At 40.3% G+C, this 26,307-nt stretch overlaps 1 protein-coding gene across 1 annotated transcript in view; it reads left to right on the top strand.

Moving 5' to 3' along the window:
• Positions 1-26,307, top strand: part of COL25A1 (collagen type XXV alpha 1 chain) — a 438,508-nt gene that overhangs the window by 345,485 nt on the left and 66,716 nt on the right. Inside the window, exons 15-19 of the mRNA XM_039542396.1 lie at positions 15,578-15,631; positions 17,313-17,339; positions 19,917-19,961; positions 25,368-25,400; positions 25,547-25,582. Of these exons, the coding sequence (XP_039398330.1) occupies positions 15,578-15,631; positions 17,313-17,339; positions 19,917-19,961; positions 25,368-25,400; positions 25,547-25,582 (195 nt within the window). The remainder of the gene's footprint in view (positions 1-15,577; positions 15,632-17,312; positions 17,340-19,916; positions 19,962-25,367; positions 25,401-25,546; positions 25,583-26,307) is intronic.

A 26,307-nucleotide genomic window follows, 5' to 3' on the forward strand; every position in this document is an offset into this window, starting at 1 on the left:
GAAATGTAGGGCAACATAAACTTAGATTCACTGTGGAAAAATGCAGACTAATCCATCTGGGGGGAAAATAATCCCCAAAACAATTATTCAGTTGGGAGGGGAGGAGGGATTTATCTTTGGTCGCTAGTGAAATCAATTTGGTAGTCCTAATCTTTTAGTTCCATCACCAAACTGACTCACAATTCAGCATGACTGATGGTCTCTGCTTACAAGAGAGGCCTCTGACTAAAACAGCAGGGGTGTTTCTCATCAGCACCAAGGTCTGTTGGCTGTGCTGGGTGGGGAAGTTTACATAATATGCCTGGCCCAGCTCTAGACAGTACTATGCATCTGTTTTTCTCATGAACACTTACTTTCCTACCAAACTTCAAAAACACTTGCAGGGAATACCAAACGGAAAAAATATAATTGATTCACTGTGTTCGGATGACAAACCATTGCCTATAAAGATGGTATTATGCATACAAAAAAGCCCTAAAGCATTACTCCAAAGTTTTTAATAATTTATTTTTAATTGAGTTTTTCTTAACAAAAGTACAGCATTTTAACATTATAATTTTCAGTTCTGGATCTATATAATTTGATGATAATAGTTAATATTTAATAGTAATTTCATTTTATTGCTAGTAAAATATGAACCTAATTTTGCCATAATATCCAAGGAAGACCCCCAAAAAATAATAGTGTTGTCTGTTGTAAGACAACAAAGGAGAAAATATTTTGGAATCAGCATATGTGAGATCTAAGAAATGTTAAAACATTGTCAACCACATTTTTCATGGGGTCTCAGATTTAGCATCTGCATTGTTGCAACTGTGCTCAGTTGAGAGAACGATTTTGCAGGCACAATCACTTATGGGCACAAAGAGTAGAGTATAGATGCTAATAACCAGTACGTTATTTGTATGTTCAAATGGGGTTTGTGACCATGTAGGCTGCCTCCTAAATGTTATCAGGTGTTTCCACCAAAGTGTGGCTGCAAAATTAGTAACATCATCTTTAAAAACTTGTACTACTCAGTTGTAAAGGAAGAACAAGATTAATTCCAGGCAAATTGAACTATATTTGATTGATGATTCACTTCCTATAAAAAAAATTATGTTTAGGGGCTTGAGGACACAAATGTACTCAAGCAAATAGTTTTTACTCATATGAGTAGACACTCATATTGGACTACTCACATGAGTGAGGATTTGTCTGATTGTGGCCAATATTTTTTTCAAGATAATACATTGGAGAGACCAGTATGTACTTTCATTGCAGGTACAAAGAAATGATTCTATGATCTCATAATTTGTAAATCTACCTTCTGAAAGTTACTTGTACAGTGTGGTATTCATACTTTACAAAGGAAAAATAAATATGCAGTTTCCATAGGAAAAAAAGGAAAAAAGTTACAGATCCTTACATGCCACTCATCAAATTTAAATTGTGCTTCAAAGATAGATCCTGACATTTTCTATTTATAGTTTTATGTTCTGATTTCCTTCAGTAGTTGTGGCATTGTCAAATGTTTTCCTCTGTATAACTTGAAGACACTCTTAAATGGTTATACATTTCCTATAAAGGTGTCAGCACATTTTCATTCAGGTTGATCACTTTACTTTTGGCCTGGAAGAAAGAATGTGCACATTACTAAATTAAGAAACTAAATCCTAGAGCAAAGCTGTAGAGATCTAAAATAAAAATGTAGTCAAAATTCTTTTCATTATACCACAATTGTTTTTCACGGCCCTTGACTACATGTAATATTTTATCGTGAAAGAAAATGAATTACTTTAATGTAGCACAAATGTGACAAAGCTGGCATGTTGCAATTCCTTTCAGTAAATGACCAGTAAATTCCATTTGTTTGTGAATAAATGAAAAAAGAATACTGAAAAGCTAAACTAAAATAAAATTGTATAATATATGAAGAGACATATAATATACTGTACTATACACCGTGCAGTATAAGGCCTGTTCCTGCCAGTGAACTGTGCAAGTGGATCCCTGTGCTCATATTTTGGTGCCAAAAGGTTAAATCTTTCAGATAACATGCAAAGCCATAGTTCCATTTTATGCAGGAGACACTGGTGAAAAAGACTGGGATAATAACTTTAGTGTCTGGCTTAATTTTTCCATTGTCCATTGTAGGCTTCTCTTCCTCTGTAGTCTCAAACTAGAGATAGACTCCTTTGAGAAATGAATGTTTATGCTCAAGAAGCTAGTCTTCATGAATTAAAGTTAGAGTTTGTTGTGGGCTGCTGGCTGGTGATTCTGGCAGCATTCTTATGGATTTACTGTGATTTGCTGAATATTGAACCAGCCTCAAATATGTGATGCAAATCATCTCCCTTGAAGACATATGGGTAAAAGTTTAGAAAAACCTTAGAGCCATGATAGCCTGTTAATGAGTGAACTCCCTCCATCTAATGATGTATTGGATTAGAATGCAAGAGGCATTAACAGGGTTAATATTTTCTTTCTGAGGATCCAATTCAGGAAAGTATCTCTGTTCAGGAAAGCACTTAAGCATGTACTTAACTTTAAGCACACACTTAAGGCCCATTGACTTAAAGTTAAGCATGTGCTCAACTGCTTTCCTCAGTTTTACTTTCCCTTCAGAAATAATCACTCACCTTAAGGAAATTTTGTAAGGTTGCCTTTACCCATAGCAACACCCCCAGCAGCTGAAAGTCTGCAATGAAGTTACGTTTTCTTTTAGTACAAGCAGTGTAATGTACAGCTAAGCCAGGGGTTCTCAAACTGGGGGTCAGGACCCCTCAGGGGGTCATGACGTTGTTACATGGGGGGTCACGAGCTGTCAACCTCCACCTCAAACCCCGCTTTGCCTCCTGCATTTATAATGATGTTAAATATATTAAAAAGTGTTTTTAATGTATAAGGGAGAGAGGTCGCACTCAGAGGCTTGCTATGTGAAAGGGATCACCAGTACAAAAGTTTGAGAACCACTGAGCGAAACAATCTCAGTCATAGAAGGTTTTTCCATATTCTTCCTTTTTTTCTTCGTCGGTCTTTTAATTGGAATAGTGGAATATGGGAAAGAGTTAATGCTTATAACCAATAGATCTGGCACGGGCTACATAGCAATGCAGACAGGCACAATAGCTCTTGGAGCAGTGAGAGGAAGTAGCTCTGAGCAGGGCCTTCTCTTCCTTTTTACAAAACACAATGGGCACTTGTCCCTGTACCAGTGGTGCTCTCTCGGCTGGTCCAGAGAGATAGCGGGGCCTAACCCCACTCCTCTCCACCCTCTTTGCAGAGTCAAGCGCTGACAGTGGCACACACCCGCCCCATTGGTGTGACTGGGAACACAAAGTGCAGGATTGTGCCTGGCCTACGTGAGGACCCAAGGGGAAGTAGAAGAGTTCTTGCACTTACACAGTGTATGCCTGTATCACTAATATTAAACTGGCTACAAAAGGAGTCTTGAAAAGTTCAGCTACTACAAGGATATGACCCTAATCAGTTATTCCTTATGTGGGCCTTATTCAGGCAGAACTCCTGTTGTCTCCAACAAGTCAGAAGGACTTTTGAAGCCAATGGGAGTTTTGTCTCAGTAAGGACTGCAGTATATTTGGCCTGAAGGAATCCACTTTCCCATGAATGGATTGGAGATTTACTTGAGCTATGTAATTCTCATTAGCTTTAAATGGGACTTTCTTACAGTACATAAATCCTCCCCTCTTCACCGCCTACATATGTTAGACCCCTATTTTTATTTATACATTACTTGGGACTTTTTTTTTTTTTAAAGGATGTATTGAAAGCAAAATGTGTGGTCAGTGTCGATCATTCCACTTTAAATTGCTTCAGTAGTTTGACCAAGTTACCAGATAGCAGTTTGGTAAACCTGGAAAAAAATGTCTTTGTTTTAAATATGCTAGTAGATTTAGAGACTGAAAGTGTGCAGATTTATAATTACCCTTTTGATTGCTTATTTATTATTGCTCTTGTGCATATACATTTCTCCTCCAGTACTATTTATTACACAGAATTTTAAAAGATTTTCTTTAAAGTATTTTTTGCAGGTATAAAAATCATGTTGTATGAAGTGCAGTTTATTAAAAGAAGAAATACAAAGAAAGGAAACATCATTGAGTATAATTCACAAATTCTCAGACGAGTTTGTGGGCCAGCTGAGCCTTGTTGAAGAGTCTTTTCACTTAATTTCACCTGGTGAGTGGGCCAGGAGAGATTTCCAGTCCTTAAACAAACAATTTTAAGTTCCTTTTGAGGGGGGACGAAAAGCAAGTTGAAAGGAGGTAATTCAACCCTTGCTTGAAATGAAAATCACAGTAACATGTCTGAGAAACCACTTTTCCCCCCTGTCCTCGTTTATGTATTTTACAGTAAAATTAGCCTGGATTAGGTTTTGAGGGCCTCTTGTATTTCCTCTTCCTTAAAATTAATTACATTCTAGTGACTGAAAAATATAGCAGCACTGACAAACCTTTCCTCTCAGGGGGAGGGAAAAATCAGCCAGATGCTATACCACGAGGTACTCATCACACCAAAACTACGCTGACATTAAAGAGGCTGCTTTTTTTTCTTGCTTTTTTACCCTTTTGGTCCTTTTTCTTTTAAATTCAACACATACAGCAAAAGTTAGGTTAGCCACTCACCTCAATTTTTGCTGAACAGTCCTTATTTTAGATCCCAGTCCTGCAGGGCACACAGCACCTGCAAGGTGAAACATGCTCTTGACTCCCTTTGGTTCCTTTGCATGTCTTTCCCACAGCTTATAGGAAGTAGTAGTATGTAGTATCAAAGTCCAAGGGCAAAATCTAAATTTGTGTGGATCTTACACAACTAATAAAAGCATGTGCAGAGAAAGACACATGCTTCTCGCAGTTGTCCAGACATTAGTTTAGTTATCAGAAGCCAAAGTCTTCTCAAAGATAGACTTTGCTTCTGGCAAATCCTCCTTGCTAAAGAACCTATACTATTAATGACATTCATGATGCTGTTTGGAAGGTCCTGTTTTAATTGTCTTCCAGAAGGCATATCTTCAGCACCAGAACATTTCCAAAAGAGAATCTTTCAGGTTGTGTCCGGTCTGCCTGGCATGCTTTGCCATGCAGATGAGGTGCTGGTATATGGCAGAGATAAAAATGAACATGAAAAGTGACTACATGAAGTTTTGAGATGTTTCCAACAAGCTGGCCTCTTTCTGAATAAGAAATGTGCATTTGGAAAAAGAAACACACAAAATTTGTAGAACACACAATTAGTAAACAGGGAATGCAGCTGGATTCAGACAAACTGAAGGCATTACTCATCTTACCCTAACCCAAAGACATTTTTGCTGTAGGAAGATTTCCAGGAATAATAAATCATTTTGTAAAATTCTTAACAAATTTAGAGTAGCAGCCGTGTTAGTCTGTATCTGCAAAAAGAACAGGAGTACTTGTGGCACCTTAAAGACTAACAAATTTATTTTAGCATGAGCTTTCGTGAGCTGCAGCTCACTTCTTCGGATGCATAGAATGGAACACACAGACAGGAGATATTTATACATACAGAGAACATGAAAAGGTGGAAGTATGCATACCAACAGGAAGGCCCATAGGTGTGAGGAGAACTTAACATAGGGAATCCATCTTAATTATCACTTCAAAAAGTTTTTTTTCCTCCTGCTGATGATAGCTCATCTCAATTGATTAGACTCTTCCTGTTGGTATGCATACTTCCAGCTTTTCATGTTCTCTGTATGTATAAATACCTCCTGTCTGTGTGTTCCATTCTATGCATCCGAAGAAGTGAGCTGCAGCTCACGAAAGCTCATGCTAAAATAAATTTGTTAGTCTTTAAGGTGCCACAAGTACTCCTGTTCTTTTAACAAATTTAGTTCATCTAACAAAACCCTGAAGAGATCTCCTTAATGGTCATAATAAATTTATCTGGGGGAGCACACAATAAAACCCATTTAATAAAATAAAATGATATCCCCACATGTTTTTGCACAATATCCAGTAAAATATCCAGCAGCAGATGAATCTTCATATGATTTAGGAACAGTGCTCACACAAAACCAGCCAGAAGGAGACCAGAGCCTGTTGCATTCATATCAAGAAGGCTTACAGAAAGTGAGCAGCAGTATCCTCAAGTGGAAAAGGGAAGCTCTAGCAGTCACTTTTGTCTGTGAACAGCTCAGTGCATATCTGTTTGGCTGGAATTTGAACATTAAAACAGACCACAAGCCTTTAGTGGCATTATGATGTTCAAAACCACTGGATGACTTTACACCTAAGATTCAAAGATTTTTTGACTATGGCTGGTTCAATTTTCTTTCTACATTGAACATATAGCAGGGAAAGCACTCCTAGCATGAGACACTTTCTAGGCCCCCAGTTGCGCAGCCACGAACGGAAGAAAAAGCTTTAGAGAAAGATGTCAAAGTCTACACTGTCCTTTTTCTGGCAGCAATTCCAGCATCTGTCAGCTGACGTCAACAAATTGGAGATGAACAGCTAAAGGATAGGACTTACCAGAAACTGACTTAACTCTGCCAAAGTTCTGGAGCCAACTTCCACCAGACCTACTACAATATTGGCAGGATCTAAATTACCTTCACATGGCTGATGTTTCTGAAAGCAGGGGCGGCTCCAGGCACCAGCACGCCAAGCGCGTGCTTGGGGCGGCAAGCCACTGGGGGTGCTCTGCCGGTCGCCGCGAGGGCGGCAGGCAGGCTGCCTTCGGCGGCATGCCTGCGGAGGGTCTGCTGGTCCCGCGGCTTCGGCGTGCCTGCGGGAGGTCCGCCAAAGCCACAGGACCAGCGGACCCTCCGCAGACAAGCCGCCGAAGGCAGCCTGCCTCCCGTGCTTGGGGCGGCAAAATGCCTAGAGCCGCCCCTGTCTGAAAGGACGGTTCATTCTGATCCCCATGGTACGTCAGAAAGAGACGCTCTCCAAAATCCATGAGGGACACCAAAGTATAAACAAGTGCAGGGCACGACCACAACAATCCATGTGGTGGCCCTGTCTGAGTAGGCAAATTCAGAGCTTAGTAGAGGGCTGTGAGATAAATAAGTTAAAAAAAATTGCTAGAACCATTACCTTCTACAAAGTTACCTGACAGACCTTGGCAGCAGGTAGCCACAGATTTGTTTTCTGGAAAGGACACAAACATGTTATTGTAGTTCTCCAGATGTATTGACTTGGACATACTTACACATGCTTCATTAGCACAGGTCATCCTGAAACTAAAGTCAACATTTGCAAGACTTGGAGTTCCTGAAGTCTTCATATTTGATAATGAGCTTTAATTTACCTATGAAACACTGCTACCGTTTTCACAGGATTTTGATTTTGAACATCATTCTAGTAGTCCCCTTTATTCCCAGAGTTACAGGGAAGGGGAGAAAGCAGTGTAGACTTAAAAAGACTTCTTCAAAAAGCAGTGGATTCATAACAGAACACTCCTGGCATATCAGTCAATACCCCTTGTGTCTGGACTATCTCTGGCAGAACTTCTGATGGCAGGATGACTAAGGACCGACCTGAAGGAATTTTGAAAACAAGATGGTGGAACAAAAATTCTGCAACAAAAAAAAAACTTCATTATTTGGCACAGAAGAAAAGCATTACCCGAACTTAGACCAGGGAACAAAGTTTGTCTCAAAAGCTCCCAGGCACTTGGAGCTGTTCCCAATTTGGCAGAAACTCCCCGATCCCACCTAGTGAAGACTCCTAAAGGATTCTTTAGAAGAATCGGGTTCATCTTCAATATTTTGCAACACAACAAAGAGAGGATCTGGGTCCTACAGATATTCTGTCAGGAAGTGAGCCCCCTCGACAGGAAACTCCATGCACAAACTCAACAGAACTGACAACATGGTCTGGAAGACTGATCAGAGCCCCTGAAAGGCTGAGAATACTACTCTGGACTATTTTAATGCAGTTGATGAGGGGCCATAGTAGTGTAAATAGTTTTAAGGAAATTGAAGTTTATTGTGAACTGTTGTACATTGGTTTATAATTTAAGTTGTAATATTTTTATGAAAGAGAAAGGGAGATGTGAAGTGATTATAAAGTTGCTGGTCTTCCACAGTAACCAGAGAGGACCAGGATGTGCTGCGGCAGGGAGCTTAATGAATGTAGGAACTTTCTGGGTAGGGGGTTCTTTAGTTGCTGCGTAAAGCTTGGCTCTTCGTGTTTAAATCCTCACACTAGTGTCAGTTCTAGAAATTCTGAGAAGTTTTGGGTGGTAGGTGGTGTTATTCGGAATGGTTCACCCCGCCTTAGTGATAATGTAATAGAATGATTTTTGTGGGTTACGCATTGGCATCACAGCTTATTGAAACAACAGCTATCTTTGACAGTGGCAATCCTGTGATCTCTATAGCAATAGTGAAGACAGCTTAACTTGTTAGCATATTGCTGCTGATGGGACAATATGCACTGTAATGCACTGTCAGTACGCTTGGAGTTAATGTGAAGAACTCCAGTTAGCGTTGATGGCGGCTACATGCCCAGAAACTGACTCCTGTAATATGCTAAAGCCTCTGAAAGTTTCAACCTATTTGTGTGTTTGTTTGAAAATATACCATCATTACTGCACAAATGAGGGCCATCTCTCTATATTATATAAACAACAAAAAATCCTACTGGGTCAGCAGTATTATTTTTCTGTGTCAGTGGTCAGCAGATAAACTACTTATTTAGAGGTCAGAGCAGGAAGTTGAGGTCAGCTCATGAGCTGATGTTACATTGTCATGGAGTTTTGAACTCCACTCAAGTCACTTTGTCTCTTTGTGTCTCAGTTTCCTCCATGTGTAAAATTAGGATGATGCTTTTCTACCTTACAGAGGATTTGTGTGATTTAACTGATGTTTATATAATGCTTTGAGATGCTTGGTTTAAAGACACTTTAGGAGTCCAAAGAATTATGTGCCTGATTTTGATCTTTTTTATACCAGTATGAATCCATTGATGGAATTCATCCTGATTAATACCAGTGTAAATTAAATCAGAACTCAGTCCTTTATTGATTGTAGCATTTTTCACCACTACCATCCCGCACATTCTGCACATATGCTTAGAGGCCTGTTTTTGGCAACTTCAGTAATACCGAGCTATGTGATGTGACTAAAAATCCCCATTCATATTGCTGACAAGGTAGCTTTAAAACTTCTACCAATGTGCACCAAGGTCCAAAGTCGCCTTTGCCTAGGCCACAGCATACCTCTCTCTAGGTTAGGAAGAGACTACCGAAGGCTTCATGTCCTTTTGCCCTGGTTTAGCTAAAATGACTTGATGTGAGACTGCCATGTGGTGATCCTTATGGCTGCAGTATTTAATGCTTCAGTGTTTGGCCTATTTTGTTCCAGTGAAAGTTCAGATTCCTATACCCTCTGTGAGGCTCCTTTCATCATTTGCATTTCCAGCATGGGCATTTCTGCAAGGTGATGCTTAACAAGATATCTTGGTGTCAGGCAGTCCCCTGCATTGATTTTTTGTTTCCATCACGGAAGCAGCAGGACTTTGTTCTCTGTAGCTAGGACACTAATGTGTACATATAACATCTCTGGAAAGTAAAGATAATATCTATTTAGGACTGAACTAAACAGGTGCATAAAGAGTATCTCTGGGCTCCCTAATTAATTTACATTTTGAAAACATTAGCACTGTTTTATTAGAGAGTGTTTGTGCAGTTCAACCGACAGTTTACAGGTAAGTTATGAACATGGATAATGTAACTCACTGTTACAAGTTGTATAGCTCTTTGGCCACATTGATATTGATTTTTGAAAAACAATAACTGCAACCCAGGCACTTTTTCTGATATTTCATTGTCTTCTGTAAAGGCAGTGTGGCAGGGTCAGGACAGATGGCTACAGGACAGTGCTAGAGGGCAGATATATTAGCCCCAGATTAAGCAGGTCCCTTTTCCCTGGGTAAAGTAACAGTGGCAGTTCCAGAACAAGCAGGAACTTGCTGAAACCAGTTAAGGCAGGCAGGCTAATTAGGACACCTGGAGCCAATTAAGAAGCTGCTAGAATCAATTAAGGCAGGCAGGCTAATCAGGGCACCCAGTTTAAAAGGGATCTCACTTCAGCCAGTGAGGGGCGTGCAAAGAGCTGAGAGTGAGAAGGCGGCTGCTGGAGGACTGAGGAGTACAAATGCTATCTGGCATCAGGAGGAAGGTCCGGTGTTGTGAGGAGGCCATGGGGAAGTAGCCCAGGAAGTTGTAGCTGTCACACAGCTGTTACAACAAACACTGTAGACAGCTGTGATCCACAGGGCCCTGGGCTGGAATCCAGAGTAGAGGGTGGGCCCGGTTTCCCCCCATTGGATATAAGAGGAGTTGACCTGGACTGTGGGTCCCACCAGAGGGGAAGGTTCCTGGCCTGTCCCCAACCCACTAGGTGGATCAGCAGAGACTGCAGGGATTGTTCTCCTTCCTTTTCCCCATGCTGGCCAGTGATAAGGTTAGCTGAGTGAACGGCAGGTTTGAGCCACTAGCAAAAGTGGCCAAACTGAGGGCTACTATGAATCTCTGAGGCGAGCAAATCCGCCAATAAGTTCAGGACCCACCAAGGCAGAGGAGGAACTTTGTCACAGCAGTCACACATTTTTTTTTCAATATATGATCCTTCTTTAGAGGTAAATGTTGTGTTCTTAAAGGCTCCGAAGTGGTACAGTAGGTAAAGCAAAGAAAGTTAATGGATATTAAAACTGCACTTTTGGTCTAGAAGGAGTATTTGTATGTTTACAGTCTTGGGACATGTTTTCTGTGGACCTGATTGCCACCATTGCTTCTGCAAGCACACCAGATCAAGCAAAACTGACAGCAGCTGGGAGGTGTGCGCAGCAGAGAAGCTACCATCACCATGACATCTGCTGCTGGATATTGTGGAAGCTTCTCTACCAACTACTGTGTCAAGTGGGCTCCACAGAGCTGCAAACCCACTTCAAGAGGCAGGGGATATCCCAAGCCACATTAATGCTAATAGAAGCAGTGTTCCTGCATATGACAGGGTGGTTCTGTGGTAGGCATAGTGTTGGTGGCCAATAGGAGCATAGTTTTGAAGAAGCCATGTAGCTGGGTGAGGAACAGAGGAGCAGAGCAGAGGAACTGGAGCTGGAGATTGCCTTGGATCCACAGGCGGTTAGGAGGCTGCAACACTACTTCTTCTGCAAACCCCGGGAACTCTCCAGGGGTGACTTTACAGAGTTTCCTGGGCCCTCTATCCATCTCCCATATGAAGGCACAATACAGGCCTCACTCTTAGCTTAATTAAGAGCTTGAATTATATTTTATGCACTAAAAGATTATAGGACATGTTATGTTTGCTTGGGACTCCCCCCCACCCTAAGAATGATGGTGCCTTTTGTTTCCCAGGAGTTCACAAAAAGTGGCCCATTACCTAAACTTTTGAATGTGCTGTGAACAGAGTAACTGTTTGCAGGGTGGAACCTCCCAAAAATCCTGAATAAATTATAGAGCTAAATGTTATACAGAAGACAACTGTTTCCACAATCTAACATCTTTAAGGATAGACTTCAGCACTAGTCAGGAAATGCATCCACTGCAGCATAGTGAATGTAAAATTATCTTTGATTAAAGATTGAAATTCACAGCTTTCTTCATTTTACCAATGGCAAGTTGAAAAACAATCTAATTGAAATTATTGCATGCGATAGCACTGTTGCATGAACAATTTTTCCTTTGGTGCCTCGTTTCCTTAAAAAATGGTGCAACCACTTTTCCACCTTAAAAATTGTATAAATCTTTTATATTACTCTTTGAAACAGTGACCTGAATGGTTGGAAAAGACCCAGGCAGAGTTTTACATTATGGTTTTAAAATGTGTTTTGGTTAAAAAAGTATAAACTAATAAGCCATACTTTGTAACAAAGGCATTCAACATTATTTTCAGCCTAAATACTAAAATGGTCAGTTGGGACCAATACACTCGAAATAATGTTGTGTTTTAAAGTATAGCAGAGGAAGCACCATCAATCTACTTGCATTTAAAATGTCAGCTGCTGTTTTGCTTTTATAACTACCTGTGGAATTTCCTAATCAACTGAGTGTTCAAAATGTTGTTGGATTTTTTATTTTATTTTATTTTATTTTTTTTTGGAAAGGATTTGAAAAATGGAAAAGTTAAAAAATATCAGCGTATATGGCCAGATCTTGCCCTCGGTTCCAATGATGCAACCGAAGAACAGAATTTGGCCCATAGTATACAGATATCAGACAAGCCATAATGGATTGTGTGATAGCGTCCCACTTTAAGATTTGACTTTCTACTAAAAAAAACCATTGCAACTTGCAATGTTCCCTTGTGTTTTCCTGCTGTTTATAGTTCATTACCCAATACTCCTTAGAGACAGCCAGACTGTAGGTTTCTGCCGTTTTCCACCAGTTGTGGTTATCTTTCCTTCTTTCTAGTAGGTTCTTTGCAGGGCTGGCCCTCAGTTTGGTGGGCTGTGAAACAATTTTCATATGTGCGTCTATCCCCACTGACGTAAGGCACCCCTGCGTGGTCACACCACTGTTCATCTCAAGAGTTTTGGAACAGGTTAGCAAGATAAGCCTTTGGAGCATCCCAATACTTGACTGAATTATTATCTGTAAAAAGGTGTAGGGGTTGGGGAGGTCTTTAGTTTCTCACTTGCAGGAGAGATGTAGCTAGTTGCTTACGCTAGGGTATGTGGCCAGCATTTAGGAAAGTTTAGCACCAGACAATGATACAAACAAGCTGAGTGAGGGTACTATGTACCTCTAAGCCCCATCTTCTGGAGGGCTCTGTGGGCATGCTAGTAAAAGATATGTTTTTAAACAGTGGATGGGAAATTAGGGATGTCACTTAGGCTGGTAGGTCAGATACGTGGGCAAGGGAGGAGGATTGTTTCTGGGCTCCTGGAATAACATGGCCCTATGAAACTACTTAGGTCTGATAGCTCTGAGTTTGCTGCCAAGTTTGAGATCTCACATGTGCATGGGGCTAAGAATAATCAGCAATATCATGGCTGATTTGCCCATCAAGATTCTCAGAAAACTAAATGGGCTGCTGAAAAAGTGTAGGATGAAAAATTGAAGAGGGGGTACTGTGTGCATTACAAAAATCAGAACATGAGAGAATCCCTGCAATGCTGGCCATTCAGTTCAGAGGATAATCCATTCAAATGTACAATGTTATTCATGTGCTGTCCCTCCAGCCATATTTTCAGTTTCTCCTTTCCCCCATAGCTCTCTCACTTGGTACCAACCATCATGGAAACCCAGCACGGGGCTTATTCAGAGTAAAATATAGACACCCACAATGGGGTGGGGAGGGTCAGAGATGGAGTTTTGTTTTAGGAGGGATTTAATATAACTTGATAAAAGTGTCAGCATTTCACTTCACTTCAAGGAAATTCAGATGCATTTTCTATTCTACTTATGCAGCCTTTTACCATACTGGTAACTATGGGCGTTAATACCATTGATGTGCGGGCCTGGGAAGAAGGTGGGGGCTTGGAACCCTGACACTTTGATTAAAGACTTAAGCCCTTGGCGAGTGTCAGCAGACAACAGCTGTTTTAAAGTGAAGGGGACAGAAATGAATAATGACTTGTGTTTTGGAGGGGCGGTGGAGAAAAGAGTAAATATACAAGTGCTCATTCCATCTCGGTGTCTCAAATAACAGTTCTCTTTAAGATACTTTAAGGTTGGCCGTTTGTAGGACACACAGGTTTGATAGCCAGTACATTTAAATCCTGGCTTCCTGATAGATCAGATTTAATTGCTACAGTAGCTAACTGTAGGGTTGCCAACCCTCCAGGATTGTCCTGGTGTCTCCAGGAATTAAAGATAAATCTTTAATTAAAGATTATGTCATGTGATGAAACCTCCAGGAATTCATCCAACCAAAACTGGCAAACCAAGCTGGACCCATTTAAAAATACCAGGGAACATCGAAAATGAATTGCCTAAGTTGGCCATATAACTCCCTGTGACTATCATTGTGCTCTGATGGCTAACTCCTCACCCCCTGCTTGGAAAACCTCCCTCCTTAATGTCACAGACACTTTTGGGAGAATCTCAACATTCTTGTTTTGTATCATTCAAATTACCCAACTCTTGATAATCATAACACATCCCACTTTTCTTGTGACCTGGTTCAGAAATAGAATGCTACATGACTGTGAGGAATGGGTACTCCAGAGCTGTGGTTTATAACTGACCATCGCGTTTAGGGATGGAAAAAGCCTCTGGAAATGGAAGATTGTGTTCTGGAAAAGCAGAATCTCTCCATAGTAGTTGTGGTTGCAATCAGCTTCTATTTTAATTGCCCTCTAACTTTGGCTTGAAAAAGTGGTTTGTTTTTGCCAGATTTTCTCTGAAGGCAGAAGAGATTTTCTCTGAAGGCAGACTTCTGCAAAGTCTGAAGAAATTTTCCCAGTTTTTTTTTAAATGTTATTATTTTTTGCTCAGCTCAGTTCCCTGTGTTCAGCACTTCTTAAAATAGACCACTTTATTTAGGTACCTAAATATAGATTTAAGAGTTAACTTTATGCATATGTTTTTAAAATCTTGTCCTGTATGCCTTTTGAACATATTTCATCAACAGTCAAATGAAGGTAAGCTGTGCTATGCATGCATGTGGTTAAAGGTTATCTGAGGAACATGTATACCGTATTAGGTGACTGAATGAGGCAGGGTTCTGTAGGAGATGTTATTAGCTTGGCCAGCACCACTAACTTCTTTAATAATTGGTTGGCTTCTCCATCACGTTTATTTAAAAAAATTTAAATGGTGTCTTTATTTACTTGGGGGGGGGGGGAGGAAACATGGGAAATTCATAAAGTGGAAAAAAAATTGTTTTAAAAAAATTAAAGTTTGTAGATGATAACGTTCTTACCTATCACTTCAGACATTTCCGTGCTTTTAAGTGGTTGGGTTTCATAACCTTACACTGCTACACAATAAGCAAACACTATTAAGCATTAGCTAATTACAGTTATCCCAACCTGGGCATCTTTGAATGGGCATCTCCTGCTTCTCCATCCTCAGTTCCAGGAGAGTTGGGCAAACAAGTCCATATTCAAAAATAGAAAGAACATCCTACTTCCCAAAACCTCTCAGATTTCTAAAATTGGACCTTTTTGAAAGCTAACATTTGTTGTCATGGGTTTTCACGTGCCTCTGCCCATCTGTCTTCCAGAAGTACCACAATAGCTTTTTTTTTTAAAAAAAAGGCCATTATTGTGCTATTTCCGGGCCAAAGAGATGGAGGACATGTTGGCAATCTTCTTAGAAAGTTGTATGAGGATAATGGACAAATTTGCTGACTCAAGGGCCCTGCTTCTCCTCTCAGGATAATTTGACACCATTGTAACTCCACTGACTTTGGTGGAGTTATTCCTGATTTATACAGGAGTAAATGATATCATCAGCCCCAAGAGGTTTGATAAGCTGTATATAAGCATCCCAACTTTTGGGGTTTTATCCAAAATAAACCCTTCTTGCGGTTTCTCCATCACTACTACAAACTCAAAAGGAGACATTAGGTGGAATATTGCTGATATTCTTCATCTTCTTTTTCTTAACACCACTTCTTTATTTGTCGTCATTCTAGGGTGAACCAGGTTTGCCTGGTACAGTAGGAGAACGCGGCGCACCAGGGCTTAAGGTTAGTGCAGAAAACCAGTTGAAAAATAAAGCACTGTACAGGCATGTGTATGGATGTTAGTGTCATGCTTTTTGGTTTGTGTGTCATGATTAATTTGTAATAGTCTCTGCCTCTCTACAGTGCTAAGTGGTGTAAGAGACTTTAAACATTTCACCGTAGAGGGACATGTTCTTCTGCTGCACATGCATAATTCCAGTCAACATTAGTGACGAGTATACTTACACTGCAAGGCAAATATGATGCAAGCGTTTGGGAATTTGGAAACCTGTTTACATGGTGGTGTTTATGCTCCTCATAATGTGTTTCAGACCCCTTCTCAAGAACTACTGCAGTCAATTATTTGATGAATGTCAGGGTTAAATCTTGAGGTCTGATCCTGCTTCTTTGGAAGTTAACAGCAAACTTCAGTGGGAAAAGGTTTGAGTTAGAGTGACCAGACAGCAAGTGTGAAAAATCGGGACAGGGGGCAGGGGGTAATAGGTACCTATATAAGTTAAAGTCCCAAATATTGGGACTGTCCCTATAAAATCGGAACATCTGGTCACCCTAGTTTGAGTCCATAGTTATGTCAAAAAGAAAATGTTGCTTTGCATTTATTTTATTTTTTTTGGATAATTATTATTCCTTACTTGATTCCGAACAGATGAAATTGAACATACAAAACTGGATAACTTTGTTTGAATAAAAGTCAGACACATCCAAAATGCTTTGATTGTTGGGCCTCTCAGAAAAGATAGTACCAATTTCTAATCCCATCAGCTGTGTCTGTGTGTCTGTGAGGGCACATATGCCTCTCAGCTGATTTTACAGATCACATTGCTATTGACAGCTAGCCAGGACAGTCTCTAAAATGTACTGACTTGCTGCTTGTCCATCGGGAAAGAAAACAAGCCATTTAGAGGCATACCCTTTTCTTGTTTTATATGCCGTGAACGCAAAGTGATTGCAGTTATTGCTTAATTCATATTCACAGCAGTATTCTTTGAGTTGCCAAGCAACCACCCACCATCAAAAGGGATGTGAATAAGCTAGAATGGTCAAAAATACAGAGATGAGTTGCCAGGGTCAGATTCAGTGTATGGAAGGGGATTTGCCATTGTACTGGCTTCTCAAACAAATTGTAATTAAAAAGTAATGGCTATAAACTGTCTTTTTTTTATATAGAATTCTGGGAGCATTTTTGCTCTCTACCAGATTATGAATCTAGACAAGATATTTAAGGGGTTTCCATTTCTCATTAGGTGTCCTCCAAACTCCTTTCCAAACCTCAGGACCGCCCTCTTTTTCATTTTCTTCTTTCCCTCAGTCCATCCAGAATAAGGTGGGCTTGGCACATCTCCCTCTGGATCCTTTTGGTCCTGATGGGTAGCTTCACAGAGCCATGAAGTTGTTCCTCGCCTCCCTAATCCTAGAGTGAAAAACCAAGATGAGCCTTCCACACAACTGACCAGCCTTTTGCACTGTGTGTAAAGTATTGGTGCAGCCCATCAGATTTTAGTATAGAATCCTTTCTGACATGGCTTCTTCTATTGAATAATCTGTAATATTAAATGAAATACAGCTGCTCTACAGTGTCTTGCATTACATATATTATCTAATGTCTCATTGCTCTTCTGTTGAGGTATCTAATGACAGCATCTTAATAACATCAAGATTTCTTTGTTCCTACTCTTTTGATCAGGGTGACCCTGGAGAACGAGGAGAAAAGGTGAGGCATATTTCACTTTCCCTATGTTTATCTTGTTTTGAAGAATTGGGAATGCACAGGCAGCAGTGAGGACTGATCTGTTAAAAAAACAATCTGCTGTGTCAAAAATTATTAACTAGAATTCAGTCACTGAACTGACAAAACTGTGGACTCTGTTGGGGAACCCGTTATTTGGGTTAAGTAGCACTTACTCATGCAAACAATTCATTGACTTAGTGAAACTACTCATGTGAGTACTGTATGTGCTCACTAATATGTGTTAGGGCTGCACAGGTGGGCTCTGATACTATAGAATTTTTTTAAAATGTTCCTGCTATGAATAAACCGAAAAGCAAACTGGTTTTCATTACTCGGTGTTGGTGGTGTGGGTGTCTGTGGGCAGTAGTTTCTTAGAAAGGTAGTCCGATAGCACGGTGATATCTCATTTTACTCATGTTGAGTTTTCTGTTGCAGCCCAGCTCTACTTGAATAAGGGTGAGAGAATCTGGCCCATCCATCTCAGATTTTAGACTGCATGAAAAAGGGCAGGAACACAAATGCTCTACTTGTTTTCACTTGCATTGGTATCAATGAGGAACAACTCCATAGAAATCAATGGAGTTACACCAGTATGATATCACAGATCAGAATCATCCCCACCGTACTATAACTATGGGTCCGATTCTGTCCTATCAGAGCAGAATTCGAACGGGACTAGTCATATGAGAAAGTGCTACTCACCGTCAGTAAGGCTTATAGAACCGAGCCTCCCTTTACTGCTCCTGAAGCAGCACAATGGATTGAAAACAATGGGGCTAGTCAAGGAGTAAATTTCTCTGGCTACATGCCATCCAGCACTCAGGACAATCCTGAAATGCACCCAAGGCTGGTGCAAGGAAGTTTCACGCCCTAGGTGAAACTTCCACCTTGCGCCACCCGCCCCCCCAGCCCTGCGGCAGCTCCCCACCCTCTCCCCCCCCTGCCCTGAGGTGACCCCCTCCTGCAGCAGCTCCCCCGCCCAGGGAGCTGTGCAGCACCTCCCCACCCCAGCTCACCTCTGTTCTACGTCCTCCCCGAGCATGCCGCCCCCGCTCTAATTCTCCTCCCAGGCTTGCGGCGCCAAACAGCTGATTGACGCTGAAAGCCTGGGAGGCAGGAGAAGTGGAGCAGCAACCGCGCGCTCGGGGAGGAACCGCTGTAAAAAAAAATGGGGGCACTGCTTTTGGGCGCCCCCAAATCTTGGCGCCCTAGGCAACCACCTAGTTCGCCTTAATGGTAGCACCGGCCCTGAATGCACCTTATACTGGGGCCAGGAGGGAAATGGCATAGAGAATCATCCCCAACTAGCTACATAAGCAGGTGTGGTGGGAGGCCAGGATTGGGCCATACCTTTTTTAAAAGGTTTTTTTTGTTTGTTTTTTTCCCAACTTTTTTAATGATCCTAGTCCGGAAAATTTCCAAAATGGTTTCCAAAGCAATGAGAATTCCTTAACAAATATTTTATAAATGACAGCCACCCATTACTTGTATAAGAATTCCTTGTGTTTGACATGGGTTCAATGGTACACTGGTCCATTTGTAGATCATATTTATCAACAAATTTTAGTTGATGAAAAAATATTTAAAAAAAACCTCCTTTCTTGTTCCTTTCAAGAACTCAGAAGCCTGCAAAAGTCTTTGGGCCTGATTCTCATTTACACTATGGCCCTTTTACACTTCTCTGGAAGTGGGTGAGTTAGTGTAAATTAGGATTCAGCCCTTTCTGTACAGGTGAAGCTTTTAAAATATTTCTTTTAAAAAGCTATCAACAATTTTTAAATAGGAATGTTTTCTCCTAGGCAGTGACAAGCATGTTACTTCAACATTACCTCTTTGAATAATGTTTAGCATTTACATGGAGACATGAATGGTTTTGGTAGCTTATTGTATATTTTAGTCAAGTTTTGCTAGCTTCACACCGAAGGGGAAATACTTGAAATTCAAAGAGCATATCCTGAATTGCTTCAGAATCACAATAAAAATGTATTGGAAGCCAGTAATTGCCAACTCTGTTTGATCAGATATGTCTTTGTGGTGAAAAATATTTACTGGCTATTCCTAATGCTGAATCATCATTAAATCATTCCTTTGTCGCTGAACCAGAATGAACTGGGGATGTCTGTAGACTAAATTGACAAGAAGATGAAATGACATGACAATTTATATTTTCTCAAGGAACTGTGAAGAGGTTTATAACTTTGAAATATCTTTCCTATCAGTGATCAAATATAACAGTTGTGTAAGTTATATTTCAGACTGCAAATCCAAATGAAATATATCAAATCATGTTTTTCTCCTCCTGTGGATTTAAGTTGAATCAAGGCTCTGAGTTCATGCTGTAAATGTTTTATTACAATTATTTGAGAGACAAGGTGGTAAGATATAAATTATTTATTAATTTGATCACTTCTTATAGACTCTGGCTAGTGAATTAAAACTGTTAGCCTGGTAATAGTGTTTGCAAATTGAAAATTATTTCTGGATACTTTGTGACTGCGTGAGAATTATTTTAAAAATTGCAAAACTCAGTACTGCAAATATATATATTTTTAATTTTAGGGTGATGCTGGAGAAAATGGATCCAAAGGTGACATGGGTGAAAAGGTACATCTGTTAATGAGTAGAGATAAAAGGAGATTAAAGGCCATAAAATCTAATCAGAAAATGAAAGGGAGATGGTACCAAAAGGAAAATATACAAAGAGACTTTTTAAAAGGTTGAATAGTCTGACTCATTCTCACAAACAGCAGAAATTCATCAGTTCTAATTAATTACAGAGGGCCTGCTTATGCTACAGTAGTTAAAACATCTTTTATAAACCTCTAAATATGCATCACACAGAAACTTGAGTTGCAAGCTATCAGATATTCTTGTTATGTCTGTTTGGTAAATGATGCAAGTTTTGAGTATTAAGGCCAAAGGTGTTGCTGCGTTCAGCATTGCAATGCCTAACTGGTGTAACATAAATCTTATTTTCAAAAGGCATTAAGACACTTAGGAACCAAAATCATATCAACAGTCAATAATAATTAGGCTGCAACATCTAAATACCTTTAAAAATCTGGGTCCAAAATTCTAGCTGCAGCGTGCCACCTGAGTACTCAGGATGTGCACTGGGGAGTTCCTCTGAGTCTGAGAGGGAAGAATTCTACAACCAGGACATGGAGCAGCAGCTAGGTCTTCCTATGGATGGTACTTCAGTCCTCACCTCCCTCCCACAACATGCCTTTTTACATGCCAGATAGATCCACTTAATCACACTGCTAGAGAGAACACAGCACCCCCATACAGAGACCCAGTGTCCCCAATAGATCCCTGAGATTAGTAAGGTTCTCGAGATCTGACGGTTCTGAGAGGACCAACCCCTTGCTTTTTCAGGGCGAGGAATGCTGCCCCATGACTGGATAGGAAAAAAAAATTCTGTAAGGGGAAACAGATCCCCTTTCACATTCTCTTCCAAAGGAAGGGCCAAGGCGATGTGGCATGCAGTGTTGAAAACATAATCCAAGTGGCTGACCAAAACCCCCAAAAGTTTGGAAATTCAGAGTGGAAGTTAAAAATTATGTTTCAGATCTTTGTTATTTCACACCAGCTAAAGATCTGGCTTCCATGACTTTATGTCAGCGCTGTCTCCTCAGGTACCATATTTTAGAAGTCTCCAAAGAATAGGTGATTTTATATATCATGTGCCCTATGACTAAGAAAGGGGAAGTTGAGACTGTTACCATTGACAGATTTTATGGTTTAAGAGGAATGGGAAAAGTAGAGAATCATACCTGCAAGTAATTAATTCAAATCCAGTCCACATCTCTAGCAGAGTTGCCAACTTTCACGCGGTAAATAAGCACCCCGACCTCCACAATAAGCCAAAAATCAAGCCAATCCCTTTTCAAAACAAGGCCAAAATAAGCCAATCCCTAAGAACCCCAACACTTTATGTGACTATATCCCCCCAGCATGCAGTCTAGGACTGTGGTGGGCCTGCTGTGCACCCCTGGCTCTCTCCTTCCCTTGCCTCTGCTTGCCCCTTGCCCCTGCTTTATGGGAGCAGATAAAAAAAAAGAAGCTACAAACCAAAAACTAGCCAACAAGCATCTCACAAGCCAATTAAGCCAAAAACAAGCCCAATTTTTGCATTTTTTTTCCACAAGTTTGGCATGTCTGGTCTCTAGTGGCCAGAAATCATTACTATCTGTCTTTGGATATTTAGATTATTATTCTATTACTCAAAATATATGCAGTTTGATTTCATAACTATTTTCCTGAGAGACCTAGTTGCGTGTCTAGAGACATTTTTTATGTCCTGAGAATATCATGCTAGACAAATCATTGGAACAGTAGATCAGATAAATAGGTCATGTATATGTTCATGAAACAATATTAAGGTCCAGCAGCAGATAAAATAGAAGTTCAGAATCTCTCCTGGGAGCCCTATGAACCTTCAGTAATTTTTCTTCAATTGTGTCTGCTACTGAAGTACTTGGCATGCATCCTAGTGGAAACACTTGTTCTAAAAAAATCTCTTCCTCTTTCTGTTGGGAATTTATCCTTCCAAAGCCAGACATTGTGTGTGTTTCTTTGTGGACCTCAAGTGGTTTGGTATTCTAGTTGGGAATAACTTTTAGAAAAGATAGGTCAGCAGATGGCCTTTTGGATGTTCATCTGAAAAACTTTAACTGAATTCACTGAACCTCTGAAACATATAATGCTCCCACCACTTCCAAGTTCCATGTAATTGTCTGGAGTACTGGGGTGAAATAGGGATGGATAGTGTTTGTACCGGTCTCATAACTTTCTCGGCATCAGGCTAGTTACTACATGATAGATCTCCTGGTTTGGCATAGTTACCTTTAATCAGTTTCCTTCCCACTTTTCCAACAAAAAGATCTGCCACTCAAAATTAAAAGAGAGTTGGGCTTCCCATGGATCTGTGAATGTATAGGAGAAGGCCACATAACTTCTCTGATTATGTCCTGCAGAGCAACTCTGCAATGGAGGACTGTTTGGTAAGAAGCTTAGGAGAATATATTTTTGGTGTGGAGGTTTAGGAGTGAGTAAGCATTGAAGTCAGAGTAATTACTCCACATTTACACCAATGTAGTTAGGAGCAGTGCTCCTGTGGCCTGTGCTCCAGTGACCTGCACTATCCTTGACAGTTGTCATACTTATATCAGAGATGAATTTGGCCCAGTGGTTGTTAATCGTGTTGGTTGCAGAGGAAAAAAATCATGATGAGTGCTGCCCCCTAATAGGAACAGCCAACAGTAACATACTCACCAGATAGCTCTTGTTTTTCTTCCCTTTCCTGATCCATCAGTCACGTCTCCCCATCAATGGCAGGATCATCTTCAGGAGACAGGCGGGAGCTCTGTGGCTTTCTCTTCCAACATAGTTGCAGGATCTTCAGGTAGTGCCATGAGAAGCCTTTCACACACTCCTCTAGGCATTTATGGGGGTATGGGAAATCCTCTCCTTTCCCCCCTGCCCTGATAGAAGCAGTTGGCACTGTGTTCCAGCAAATCTCTCTACTGTCCTTGCTGCTGCACCATTAACATTGGGTGTTGGTCAAAGTTATCCATGCTCTTTCTAATCCCGGATGCACCATGTGCCTCAGAAGTCTCGGAACACAGGATATTTGGATGACTCTTGGGCTTCTGAAATATGTGATGCACACTAGGACATCACTAGGGCAAAGCAGTACTTGAGCTGAAGGGCTGCAGTGAGGCTTACAGACTTACTGAGCCTCATTTTTCAAGGTAGCATGGGGAGGGATCTTTGAGCCTGAGGAAAGAGGGAACCACGGAAGTTTTAGATCTGCTGGAATGATTTATCAAGACTAATCTGAACCAAAAATAAGGTTCAGAGATGAAATAAGGTTAGAGCCAGTTTACCCAGTCCTCTCCCTTTGTCCACGCCTCCATACAGTAAACCTCCATAAATTTTATCTGAATGAACAATGCATAAACCATTGCAGTAAATAATAATAATAATAATGAGCATAGAATCTTCATCCAAAGATCTCAAACATTAAGACTCACAATATTCCTGTGACATAAGTAAGTATTATTGATCCCCATTTTATATACAGGGATACTGAGACAGAGAGGTGAAGAGATAACAATTTCAAATAATGGTGCCCACAGTTAGGAACACATGCCCATGTTTATGCACCTAAATGAAAGTAGTGTCATTTTCACAGATGATGCACATCTGCAGCTCCCACTGATCTTAATACATAAACATGGGCTTAGGTGCTTATATTTAGACATCCAAGTTTGACAGCGTTGGCATCAGTGAATTGTCTTAGGTCACATCCAGAGTCATTGGCAGACTTGGGAATGGAACCCACTCATTAGTCCTTGCTTCCATTCTCCTGCTCTAGCCATTGGCCTGTCAAGCAGCCAAAATCCCCTTGAAGTACTTTTCCATTTGTGTTTTCTCCTGCTGAAGTTCTTTCATTTCCAATCCAGTTGACTCAGTGAGGGACTGAGAACATGCTCTAGCTACATAGTTTTTACTTTTATCCTGTATTAGTTTTCATTCTTGAATGAAAGTGGATTAGAAACACTTTGAGTCTTATCTGTGCTATTTCCAATGTTATCTCTTAAAATGTTTAACTTGTGACGGTCTCTCAGCAGTTGCTTTGCCACTTTATAGCTATTAAAAAGTCCTTGAGATTTCACAGTTGTACGTGCTGTGAGGGACAACAGCAATATCACTCATACATGTCTATCAAAATGAGACAGCTCAGGTTTCCAGACATGAATCAGCCTTTCAGAAAATGGCCTTTTGTTTTCTCTTTGCCCTCTGAAGAGAGAGCTACAATAACTGTGAAAAGGAAACCAGGCTTTTAAAATATAAATCACCACAGCTCTTCATTCAGCTTTACTGAACCACAGGACAGCTAATCAAAAACTAGTGTTTTTATACTAGTACTTTAAATTTTATTGTTTTATATAGTGCAAGACTATAATAATAATACTTATCATTTATACTGTGCTTAACATCTTCAAAGTATGTTACAGGTATTCGCTATTTTACTCAGTATGTGCATCAGTAGCATGCTGCTTTGAGACACAAAATAAACTTATTGCACAATGATCTGTTAATTTTCATAATCAATCATAATTCATAATAATGATAAGGAAACTGTCCAAATACAGGTGCTATAGACAACTTCTACAATTTGTGCAGCTTTGACCTATTTACAGGAATAAGTTGACCACCAAAACTTTTCAATTGAGAAATAGCATTTAATAGCTTCCTCCACTTTCCTTTGGCATTCCATTCAAGACAAGATGAAGTGAAATGAAAGCACAAGAATTTTCAGAAGTCTACGAAGGCTATAAACATAGAACAAAGAACTGAGACCCAGAAGCACTCTGCCTTAGCCACTGACTGATTCTGTGACCTTGGGCAAGTCACCTCCTATCAAACCCAGTCAACTCAGCTGAAAGCTGAGCAAAACACCGGAGAACCTCTTTGAAAGTTAGTTGCTTCATAAGAACTGACCTTTCCTGAGCAAATAAATTACAGCTCATCAGATATTCTGTTACTTACAACATTGACCTGCATTAAAGCACCGAGATAAAAACAGTGACAATCTATGGAAAAGAGATTGATACTCTGACATGTCTTGATTAAGATAAACTAATGGGTCACTGGGTTCTTTGAGTTTGAATGTCATTAACACAAAAGCTTTGTCAATTAAGGCTTGACACTTGCCATCTGTAAGTATGGACCAAAGGGATCAGTGATGACCTTTGATATGGCAAACAATTTTGAATGTGTCATTGAATGCAGAATTGTTTCTCTTTGAATAATACTGACTTATTGTCAATGGTCAAATTAGTATGCAGTGTCACAAGACATATTTAATCTTGCTACAGTAATTGAGAGGTACTTTGAGAAGGTTCCAGGATAATCATGCCTGTGTTTGTTATATCAGTTTCCTGAAAATATATGTACATAATAAATGTGATCATTGTTTCCTTGTGAATTTTATATCAGGGTGATCCTGGATCTTCTGCTGCAGGAATTAAGGTAATGTCGTGTTTATAGTGGTCATTTTTTGCAGAATCCGTCACTTTATGCCACAAATCATTTTATTACACTTGTCTCCTCTTTTCCAACCCTGTTTTTTTTTTCACTTTCTCTGATCTTGTTTGTTTATTTAATGTTTCAATTAGGGAGAACCTGGAGAATCTGGTCGGCCAGGACAAAAGGTAATACATGAAAGCATTCAGTCCCTTTTTTCCTCACGATTAGACTTGCCATCAAATCTTGTTTATACAAAATATTAGTACTGGAGCTTCCATCTTGCACATAAATTGCTTGTTTGGTAATAGCAATGATTGCAAGATGGTGCAATTTAACTGGTTGCTCAAGGTCTGTACACATTTTGTTTATGATCATTTTGAGTTTTGAAAAAAACTATAATAAGAATGACACTGGCTAGAGTGAAAATTAGAATAACTCACCCAGTCTTATAACTACAGGGCACTTTTTTCCACATTGAAAGTTTGCACAATCTCAGCTGCCTGAAACTAACCCAGAATGGCTCTGCTGTCTGAATGCTGACAACTCACCCTTGCACGTTTGACTAAATATTGACCTGCAGATTATAATATGTTATTACACCTCATTAAGATGAAATAAATATTGACTCTAGGGCTGGATGTTCTCTTTTACTTGTGCTGCTAGTGAGGAGCTAAACTGGTGGAAGCGGACACAAGCATTGAAAAGTTAGGAGCAAGTAGCTCCACTATGTGCTCCCCCCGCACTCCTCCAGAGAAGCCTTTCCACTGGACACTGTGCAGCCAGAGCTTCCTTGGTTGGGAGGAGATGGTGTGGGGGAGCAGCTGCTCAATATGTCATGCTGCCCTCTTGGCCTAGGAACTTGCCAGTAGGAAGTCAATGGTGCACCAAGTAGCATTGCCTGCCCCTTCCG

The sequence above is a fragment of the Mauremys reevesii genome, linkage group 5 (genome assembly GCF_016161935.1).
Source record: "Mauremys reevesii isolate NIE-2019 linkage group 5, ASM1616193v1, whole genome shotgun sequence".
NCBI classification, from domain to species: domain Eukaryota; kingdom Metazoa; phylum Chordata; order Testudines; family Geoemydidae; genus Mauremys; species Mauremys reevesii.